Source organism: Sinohyriopsis cumingii, unplaced genomic scaffold, assembly GCF_028554795.1.
Source record: "Sinohyriopsis cumingii isolate HCF-2022 unplaced genomic scaffold, ASM2855479v2 utg000198l, whole genome shotgun sequence".
Classification (NCBI taxonomy): domain Eukaryota; kingdom Metazoa; phylum Mollusca; class Bivalvia; order Unionida; family Unionidae; genus Sinohyriopsis; species Sinohyriopsis cumingii.
The window spans coordinates 521,278-532,763 of record NW_028315875.1 but is presented as its reverse complement, the minus strand read 5'-3'; the positions used below and the strand labels follow the sequence as shown (position 1 = coordinate 532,763).

At 43.2% G+C, this 11,486-nt stretch overlaps 1 protein-coding gene across 1 annotated transcript in view; it reads left to right on the top strand.

Annotated features, from left to right (window-relative positions):
• Positions 1-497: 497 nt before the first annotated feature.
• Positions 498-11,486, top strand: part of LOC149774554 (uncharacterized) — a 111,637-nt gene continuing 100,648 nt past the window's right edge. Inside the window, exon 1 of the mRNA XM_089945077.1 lies at positions 498-1,135. Coding sequence (XP_089801203.1) covers positions 1,094-1,135 — 42 coding nt within the window. The 5' untranslated portion in view covers positions 498-1,093. The remainder of the gene's footprint in view (positions 1,136-11,486) is intronic.

The following is an 11,486-nucleotide window of genomic DNA, read 5'->3' as shown; positions in this document are numbered from 1 at the left end:
CAATAATAATAATAATAATAATAATAAGAAGAAGAAGAAGAAGAATAAGAAGAATAACAATGATGATACAAAATAGTAGTAGTTATAGTTATTGTAGTGTTTAACGGGATTTTTTAGCACAAGATAGGTTATACATGGCGGCCAGTATAAATGGTGTAGGAAGAACCGGGAAAACCCAAGAATGAACCACCGACCCACGAGAAGCTACTGGCAAGCTTTCTCACATACCCACATTGGCCGAGCCCGAGACGCGAACCCACGCAGACAGAGGTGAGATAGCGTGATCCGTAACGGAGAGCGCTTTAGAATAATTATAATAATAATAGTAAAAAGTAGTAGTTGTTGTAGAAGTAATGGTAGTTGTAATATAAATAATAATAATAATAATAGGTAGTAGTGTAATGGTAATAGTAGTAGTAGTAGTAGTAGTAGTGGAAATAATAATAATAATAATAATAATAACAATAATAATAATAATATAACAATTAGAATTAATAGTAGTAAAATTAGTAATAATAAGTAAAAGTAGTATTAGCAGAAAATAATAATAATAATAATAATAATAATTGGCGGCTCAGTCTCAAGAGACCATGCAAATGGCGCCATTAGTGTGTCGTATGTCCCTGCGGTTTTGGCATCTTCTGCTGTGGCCGTGCCGGCCTATGCGCGACTGACAATCCGTATTTCAGTTGGTGCAGACATACTGGGAAGTCTGAGTTGCTGGGGTTGATGCCTCGCTATTTTTTTTTTCTTACGTTCCTCTGCCGCCAACTGGCCTCTCCTTACATCAGCGACTGCTATGCTCTTGCTTACCGTCAGTCTTCAGGTGCCTCGGGTCTCGGCCTGCAATTCCCAGCCGTCGGGTGAAATGTTGCGCGCCTTCATGTCCCTCTTGCACACGTCCTTGAAACGGAATGAGGGGCGACCGACTCTTCTGGTGCCAGCGGCCAGCTGTCTGTATAGGATGTTTTTTCGCACCTCTCATCCTCCATGCGTCGGAGGTGTCCCAGTTTTCGTAGGCGGCGTTTACTCAGCAGGAGTACATGCTTGGGATACTTGCACGTTGCAGCTGTGTGGGAGGTAGTCTTGCCAGATGATTTTTAGGATGCAGTTTAGTCGCCATATATGGAAGGAGGTGAGCCGGTGTAGTGTTAAATTTTGACCCTCGTTGAATTCTGACCCGCAGGATCATTTTTCAACGACCGTGATCAAAATTTCACGTTAAAATCTGACCATTTTTTAAATGTCCTGTTAAAGAACGACCCAGATGTAGTATCACATTTTGACGCTCGTTAAATTCTGACCCGGTCGGTAATTTTTCAACGTGATCAAAATTTCACGTTAAAAACTGACCCTTTTTTAATGTCCTGTTAAATAACGACCCGTTCAGGTGAAATTATGACCTTAGGGTAAAATGTTCTGTTATCAAAACTCAACGTTGATTTTTGAACCACTTCTAAATTGAAATCAACTTATTACTCACTGAGCTGTGTCTGTCTTAATTTTATTTTTTTTCTTTTAAGGAAACAATTGTGTGCAATAGAAAGTTGTTAATCTGTCACTATCGTAATTCTCTCCGTTATACTTTTTTTTTAAATGTCCCAAAATGCGGAACATTTTCAAAATAGCTTAACTTTGCTTTCGACAAATTGGACAAACTGATAAATGAATGACTATGTTTCACTTCGGTAAAGTCGCAAGGTTCAACAGGGCAGGTAAACAACTGAACAGTATATTAGCAGTAGTGAATGGGGGCACCCTACGGACAATGGGAATTAGCATTAAAAACACCCTTGGGGCACTCTACGGACAATGGAAATTTAACATGGAGAAAAATCGTGGGGCACTGTACGGACAAGGGAATTTAACATGGGAATAAATCGTGGGGCACTGTACGGACAAGGGGATTTAACATGGGAATAAATCGTGGGTCACTCTACGGACAAGGGAATTTAACATGGCAATAAATCGTGGGTCACTCTACGGACAAGGGGAATTTAACATGGGATTTTTTCTTTAAATTTTTTTTAAAAAAAGGGGTAGGCAATTGAGAAGTCATTCTCTTTTCGAGATATATGGCTGGCCCTGAAAAGGGCCTTTGGGTTTTTTCTTCTTCTTTTAACTTTTTAACTTCTTCCACCATCCTCTTATTTTGTCCATCATTCCTTTCTTCTTTTTCTTTTCTGTTTCCGGCAACCAGTCCGGGTGGCCCATGGCCCGGAACTTCTCTTGGATTTTCATCCAGTTTGTGTTCAGTTTTTCAAATTCATCCTTTTTTTTTCTATTTTCTTCTTCTTTTCTTTCCTTTAACCACTTTTCTTTGATCTTCTTGACCTCTTCGGTCAGCACATTCCTCATTAGTTCTTCAGCTTTCTTAAGTTTTTCTAACCCCCACTTCGCGAAACACCAATCTGTCCATTCTGCAATGTCTTCTAGAAAGCACCTTGCACTCGTCACATGATCTATCGCTTCTTTTAACTTACCCACTTTGACATACGGTGGGTTAATTAAACCTCTGATTCTCTTCTCCTCATCATCTATCATTTCTTTTACAATATTTACGGATAAGTGGAGGCTGGTTACTTGTCTTGAGACGAAGTCTTTTGTCACTGCATACCTCCATTCCTGTTCAACCCTTTCTACTACACTCAATCCATCTACCATCCAATACCAACTTCCCATAAGATCGTTGTATAAAGCTGAAGCTGCTGGCATCTTCTTGTTTGCTTATTCCGTAGAATGGGTTCCAATGGCCAACACTGTTAGTTTTATACTCAAAGCGCGAACGTGAAGGAAAACATCCCCTAAAAACATAAAATGGATCTTACCTAGATCATGACCCAACAACGCGCGGACGTGAAGGAAAACATCCCCTACTTTCTCATTTCATATAATAAAACCCTAACTATACTCTTCACATACGCTAAGAAACCCATAATCTACTATTCACACAAACATACCTGAGCTCTTACAAACACACAAACACACAAACGCATACCCTCACACTATCTTAAAAAAGAGTTAGTGTTTATATACACACTACTCTACCTACACACATTGGCAAATCGATCGTTATTTCTTTTCTAGAGTATTGGGTAGCCCTGAAAAGGGCTGTTTTTTTAAACTCCAGATGCACCTATCTAATGGTTGCACCTTCCTGGCCTTGCGCCGCACACGCATCTTCTTCCCCAGTCTTCTTTCACCTTTCTTCTGGGGAGCGCAGAGGGAGGATGATTCGCTTCAGCACCCCAATCCTCTGTTTCAGGAATATTAAACGACATCATCTCTTCTCTTTTCTTTTCCTCCTCTTCCCTCTGTCTTCTCTCCTCTTCTTCCTTCTTTACTCTTGCTTCTTCTACTATAGCCTCCGCTGATAGTTCGTTTACTATCCGCCTGGCATATTCCAGGTGCATCTGGAGTTCTAACAGTTTCACTATTCTGCTAGTCATTCTTCTGGCTGTGTTGATTAATCAACAAGGGTAGCTGGACTGCCGAACGAGTTTCAATTTATACTGAAAGCGCGGACGTGAAGGAAAACATCCCCTAAAAACATAAAATTCATCTTACCTAGATCATGACCAAGAAACAACAACAACGCGCGGACCTAAAAGAAACACTCACGTTTTTATGCTACCCATCACTTCAATAGACTATCCACATACGCAAGGCAATCCAATCTAACCCCAAATATACACCTCAAACAGCCAAAAAACTAACATCATTTTAATCTACTATACACATCAATCTATTTTTTCACTTACAAACACAATTACACAAACTCACAAACTCATACCCTCACATTCTTTAAGAAAGAGTTAGTGTTTATTTTCACACTACTCTACCTACACACATTGGCAAATTAATAGTTATTTCTTTTCTAGAGTATTGGGTAGCCCTGAAAAGGGCTGTTTTTTGTTTTGCTATGGCATTCTTTTTTAGTTTCTAAGAATGCGATGTCCTCTGAGGATAGACTTTCTGGCAATAGGTCTGCTTCTTCGGAAAGAGAAGAAGAATTCTTTGGTGTCGATACGACAATCGACAAAGCCTCTGTCAGCTTCAGGTTGTTGCTGCTGCTGTTGTTGTTGCTGCTGTTGCTGCTGTCTCTGAAGTCTGTACTTCTCTGTCCATTCTTCTTTCTCCTTGTTCATTTCTTCTCTGAAGAGCTCTTCTATCAGGTCTTCAGTGATTTTTAACATTCTCACATTCTCTATTTCTTCTGGCTTCGGTATCAGACTGTGTCTGACCCTATGCAAATTCACGTAGGCTTCGTTGAGCTTAGCTAGTTTGGAGCACATCTTCTTAGGAGGATGAGTCGACAATGGATGGCTAGACTGGGAACAACCCGGTTCTTAAAGTTAAAGCGCGGACGTGAAGGAAAACATCCCCCACACGGTTTTCGAGCCGCAACGTTCATGAGTGGGATAGTAAGAAATGAAAGAGCATCAATCCAATATTCTTATAGCTAAACAAACCACAAAGGCATTTTTTTCAAAACACAACATTTTTATTCAAAAATCACTTAACACTAAACAACAACAACTCTAACATTTTTTAACATTAATCCAACACTATAACATCTAACAATTTTTTTCAAATCACAAACATTTTTTTCTTCAAATACGATCTACTTTAAACAAGGCTGACAACGTTGTGAATGAAATTGTGATTTCCACTGTTGGAAATCATTAGGCCATTGATGGACACTACGTTTCCTAGCTTGAGACAAAAGATAAGCATAATGGTCACAAAACCATCGATCTACTTTCACATCGTTTCTAGCAGAAGAACGAGGATCAAAATGAGTCACTAAATGTTCTAAGGAATAGCCCAGGCTGCGATGATGCAGAAAATACACACAGTACTGTCCACACACCAAGGAATCTGTGCCTTGTAATTTCACGTTATTGAATCGGGTGGTTTGAGCATTTCTTCTCATAAAGTCGATGATATCGTCTTCCAAAGGGGGCAATCCGTACGAATCGAAATATTCCACACATCCTTCTTGAGGAAAGTAGACGGCTACCCAGTGGGTTCCTGGGAGATGACTTTCGTCCGTGTTGATCACGTAAGCTTGATGGTCTTTAGGTTTGCGATGAGGGAGTTCATCTTTAGCACAGACGACAGGATTCCAAGAAGCCGTATACGAACTATGGTTCAAAAGGTAATAAAGTTCCCAGGTATCCATTGATTTGTGTTTTTTTTCTTCTTCACAGGTAATAATAAGTCGTCAATTCGATCCTGACTTTTTGCTTGAAAATGTCTGACGAATAAACGGTTATTCGTTCTGTTTCCTCACTCTGATTCAGGAGAGCTTCGATACGATGGATCTCTTGAGTGGTTAATGGTGGACAAGAATGTTCACGCAAGTCTTTATACCACTGGTGCAACACGTCTTTGTTTGAGATGAGACTCCAAGCTTCGTCCAGATACTCGTCCAATTTTTCTTCTTGACTCAACATCAGGCATTTATCGTGTTGAATTTGACTGGGATGATCGTTTTGACATCCATAACAATTTTTCTTGATCAATTCCGTCATTTTGTCGACCAAGTGTTTGGCAAAACAGGAGACTAAATGGGCTTCTTGTTCTGGCCATCTCGACTTCATCATGACAATTTCTTCGTCTTTGTCTTGGGATTCTCCTTCCACGGTCTCCTCACATTTCATGTCCAAAGTTTCTTCACTAGGTAAAGAGGGATAACAGTCTTCCATGGCTTCTAGTAATCTAGAATGACTTCTCTCAAACTGTTGATTTCTATCGTATTGTCAAATTCTGCATACAGGATCACGTTCAACGTTGGATCAGCAGGGTCTCGATTTGCAAACTGAATTTCCACACGAATCTGGCCAGATTTTATAGGGTGGAAATGTCCCTCGTCGCTGCCTTGGTCTGGAGTGAAATCGAAAGCCCACAAAGCGTAGCCTCCTGCATAATCTTCGTACGTAATACCGTGACTGGTATTGGTTCCTAACTGTCCGGTGGCTTCGTACAGGGACAAGTACGATCTCAAGTAATTGTTCTGGGCAAAGTTAGGCTCAAAGGGTCGTGTACACAAGGTCTTGCCGTCACGACTGACTTCGATTTTGGACACGCTAGAGTGTCGAAACTCAAAAGGATTTTCGTTGTGAAGTCCATTGAAAGCTGAATTCCTGACGATACCAACGATCAAACGCTTGGGTAACTGTCCTTGGAACAGATGATCTTCGATCATGGATCGCTGTCCAACAGGAATGGTGAACGTTTTCACTTCCACACGTCGTATGGGATACTTGGCGGTCGTTCTGCTCAACGTCTGACTGATGTCGTTTCCCACTTTAGGTAACACTTCCACACGGCGTACGTAAAGTCTGGCTTCTTGGATAACAGTTTTGTATTCGTTGGCATGAGCCATCAAATGGAAAGCGGCAGTGCTACGATTCAGTCTCAGGCGAATATCAACTCCGTTCAGTAAATACTTTTCTTGTAACCACATGTCCAAATGCAAACGATCCATCAGTTCTAAACTACGTCCTTGCAAAATTTTAGTTCTACGTGTGTTAAACCCCACATTGTGAGGATTGTCATCTTCTGTCAGGGCTGTGTCGCTAAACGTGCCTGCACCTGCCGTGTCAGGTTTCCATACCACGCAAGCATCCAGATGAGTATTCTTGGCTTCTTTTCCGTAGGTCAAGAGATTTTCCAAGTAGGCACGATATGGGTAAGTATCCATGCTGCTGCTGACCAGTTTGTTATTCAAGTACAAGTCCACTTCGCTGAACAAGGAATGCATGAAATTGTTGACGGGCGCTACCCTATCATTGGCTCCAGGATTGGTGTTGTCAGTTTTGATCACTTTGACTTTCAAATACAGGTAACTGCTATTCAGATCGATGTAATCTTCGGGTTGTCCTTTGATTTCGAACTCGATGGGAGCGGAATCCGTCAAAGAGGAGACGGGATGAAATTCCACCCACTGGGATTCTTGCATCGTCATCATGGTGGGGGGCATGGCAAACATATCCAGTTCCGTCTTGGAACAAGCACATGACTCTCGGTGCATCATTTTTTTCTGTGTCTCAATAATCGAAAACGTCTAAGTCTCGAACGGTTCTTCTTTTCTTGGCTTTTCTAGCTTGAAGTCTGGTGAAAGGGTGTTTTCTTCGTCGTCTCTTTCTGCCTTGTCCTTGCTGAATGCCTGACTCGGTAGCGTGCAGGGCATTTATAGGTGTGTCTCGTCGGCCTAAAATGTCTTTACCCGTTTGCAGCAGGACATTTTTGCCTGCCCTCATGAAGGCTTCTTTAGGGTTTTGTTTGTCGATGATGACATTTTGGAGAAATTCTTTGCCTTGCGTCAGTGCCGCATCTTTCAAGGCGTGCAATCCGCATGTCACCATCGGTTTCAACACCGGGGCCACCGAACGAAAGGCCGATTTTAACATGTCTCCTAAACCGTGTCCTCGCTGTCGTGCAACCCCTTGGTACACTGGATACATGACTTACTTACGAATCGTGAGAGAACCGTTTTCGAAAATGGAGTTTCACCGTGACTTTTCCTTTGGTAAATGGAATATTTTGTCCCAGATCTCCTTTTATAGTAATGTTGACCGTGTCCAAATACGACTTGCTGACTGGCAAATAGTGAGGATGGACAAATTCGCGGTGGACGTGGTAAGTGTTTCCACCTTCCTCGTCAGCGTTCGCGGCAGAATCCACTTTGAAAGGAATGACACGCAGTAACGGTACGGAGGTGTGTCCCACCACGTTATACTCCACCACATCGGAGTACACGAACATCAAATTCAGTCCTTGGTTCAGTTCTACTGGGGTACGAAATAACTTGCTAAAAGACTCGTTGTCGTAAACGATGGGTAATTCGTTGTTCTTGAGTATGTTCATTCTCAGGTTCATGTCTCCGCCCAACATGTCAAACAATTCAGGACAAAATAAAATGGACATGATTTTACTCCGCTCAAATTTCATCCAGAAGCGACGAGCTGTTTTGTGGTACTCCATGGTGACACTTTTGTTAACATGCTCCAAAGCTTTCAGAAACACGGCATTAAACCTGGAGGCTATGGTGCTGACCAAATGTTGACCACTAAAATAATAGCCTGGGGAAATGAAAAAGTGGTAGGTCCACTTTTGAGTTTTCTCATTATAGGTTTTATTGTCATATATGACTTTCTTATTCAACTCCTGTTGCAATGGCTCGTCATGAACTTCCACATGAAAAAAATTTTGATTGGGAAGGACATTGAGGACTTGGGTTGGGTGAATGATTTCCACTAAAGCCACTTCCCAATGGGCTTCGTGATCTAAGGGGATGGCCTGAGGTAATTTGGCCGTGTAACAGCACAACGTGTTGTGGGGAAACACCTCCATGGAACTGTCACTGGGTAAGGTTAAGTAAAATTGGTTTTGGTGACTCATAATTCCAGAGTTCTGTGGCTGTCCGAGGGGTTAGTGGATGTCAGAGGCGTGTCTCCGTCCAAAATGGGGTTCTGGTTGTGGTTGTGGTTGGAGTGGTGACTGGCACTGGCACTGGACACAACGTTCCCGTTTGAGGAGAATTTCAGGGAGGGATTGGGAAGCAGGTAACCGATGCAACTGCTCAATAAAATGGTCCACAATTGTTTGTCTCCTTGTTGCAAACTCAAATTGGCGATGGCTGCCCCGATGACACAATACACCACGAAGATTTGGCAGAAAAAGACGATTTGCGTTTTAGGCACACGTTCTCCACACCACACCCACAAGGGTTGTTTTTGTAAATCTTGCACAGAAGAACTAGGGGAAGAAGGACTGGTCGACGTAGCTGCGTCTGCTGTGTGAAAGGGCATGATGGTCACTTCTTCTTTTTATAGTCGATGACTTGCGAAGCGTCGATCCAAGAATCGAAACTGGGTGGATATCCTTTCCAACGTACTTTGACTTCTTTGACACGTCGTTTGCCCACTTTACGGGTTCTGCGTTCGAGAATGCTTTCGATGTCGTACACGTCGTCTTCTTTTTTGGTGACACGTTGTAACTCGGGCAAATAAAACGTTCCTTTGAGTACTTCTCCGTTCATGTCTTCCAATTTATAGACGGCAGGATGACGGCCATGCACTCGTCCAGTGACGCGAAACAATTCGGTCGTCCAGTTAGGTAAGTAACCTTTGTCGAAAGTGCGTTTGGTTTTGCCAATGCGCACCCAATCTCCTACGGTCAACTCTCCACTTTTCTTGGGGACAGCCCTCGTCGGGGACGTACCAAACAGACGCTCAAACACCAGCACTTCGTTGTCGGGAGTCACTTCTTGCGGGGCACGTCCGATGCTTCGATGGTAAGATTGGTTGTACGCTTGCACCAGGTGCGGTAAGATGTCGATGTACTTCAGAGTGTGGTGATGCGTAAAATATTTCCACATGAGTTCTTTCAAAGTACGTTGAAAACGTTCCACGATGCTGGCTTTGGTTTCGGGATTCTCGGTGGTAAAAAAATGAATGTCACGTTTCTTTAATTCTTTTTGGAAAGCTTGGTTCAGAAATTCGGTGCCTTTGTCCGTTTGCCATCGAAGAGGGCGACGACCGCTTTGTTTCAACACCCGTTGCAGGGCTCGCACTAACTCGCTGCTCGATTTGGAAGTCAAGGGCACGACCCAGGCAAATTTGGAAAAGACGTCGATGACACAAAACAAATATTTGTAGCCGCGATTGTAGCTGGCCAAATGAGAGACATCGGCTAAATCGGCTTGCCATTGATGATCGATGCCTTCCACTCGGGTGCGACTTCTGGCAAACTTGCGTCGAATGGGTTTGTGTAAAGTGTAGGTAGCTTGTTCTTGTAACCATCGTTGCACTTGAGGTAAACGGAGACTTTTCAGTCGAGTTTTGGCAGCACGATACAATTTTTGAACTCCTGCGTAACCTGCAGGATGCGAGGGATCGTAGTAAATGCTGGCTAAGACTTTTTCCATTTTTTGTGTTGGTTGATGTGTTAATAAGGCACCCACTCTTGGAAGAGGCTACTCTTTTTCTCTTGGGGTATTTTCTTGGATTGCAAGGCTTTGCGTGTGCGACCAGCAATAGGTGTCGAAGAGGAGGAGGATGTCTGTGCAGGGGATATGGGTTCTTGTTTCACTTCTGTCTTCACTTTCTTTTTCTCTTGTGATGAAGAAGGGGTGGCCATCATCTTTTTAATCCATCCAATTCTGGAGGTAGGTGGTGTTGTTAACTTGCGTACTTTTTCTGGTGGAGTTAGAAACCCTTCCTCTTCTTCTTCTCCTTTTTCTGTCTTGACCACTGGTACTGGTACTGGTACTGGTACTGGTGATGGTGCTGGACTTTTCATCAAGGTCTTAAAATCTTTCAGAGTGGGTAGAGCTGTTTCGTCTAAAGCTTTCTGGTGAAAGAGTTGCAATCGTTGCAAGAGTTGACCGTACTTTTGCGATTTTTCTGTTTCGGACAAATCTTGGCGATCCATCAAGGACTGCAATTCGTGTTGTAACTGGGACATTTCGCTCAAATTGGGATTGGGAGGTAAATGCGGGGTGCGTTGTTCTTGCCACCGATGGTATTCCATCCATCGTTTGTAAGGCACTAAAGCTAGTTTTCGTCCTTCCATGGGGTTGTCAGGGGTCGATTCTGAGATCTTGGGACTTCCGAGGGCCTTTTTATCTTGCTCCCACCAGTCCTCCCAACATGGTTCCCAAGACTCCTTTCAGTATGGGGCCTAACAAGAGAGGCAAAATGCCTCCACGTTGGACCAACATCTTCTTTTTTTGACGAATGGGAATTTTTTTTCGAACCATTTGGCGAAGAACGTGACGATGCTTGCTTAAGCATTGTTTCTGGTGTTTGGACAAAGGGATCGTGCCTTTCAAGACGTTCAAACAACATTCGCACACGGTATCGATGACCTCTCTGGAAGCCGTTTGAATGAGTTTTTTTCGTAAGGGTGGAGAAGCTTTGGACAGGACAGATAACAGGTCCCCATGTTTGACTAAACGTGGTGGCAGTCCTTTCCTTTTCTTTCCTTGGGGTTTTCTGGAGGGTGACATCTTTGAGTCTTTAGGAGCACCAAAAAACACTGATACCCTACTTGGTCACAGGCCTTTTTTATACTGGAACGCGTCGCCACTGATTGTCTTTACGGCGTATTAGTTTGAGGACAGGCATGACACGTCGTGCAGGGGTACGTAACGGACTAAATCGAGCCAGTTCTTGCTTGGACAAATCCAGTAAACTTTGTAACATGCCCGATCTTTCATGGACTTTGATTTTGGGAGAAGGTACTTTGTGAGCAGCAGCCACTGCCGCTAAATTGGAGGGTCCTGCCACTGGGGAAGTTCTTTTGGGGGTCATCAACGGAGAAGTTCTTGGTGTGATCAACGTCTCCAAGTACTCTTCAGTTCCTGGTGACATCAACGGAGAAGTGGACAAACGTGAGGCTGCCGGAGACGCTGTGGCAGGTCGTGGCTTGCGAGTGTAAGGTTGCGTCCTGGCCGAAGTGCCTCTCTTGCGACT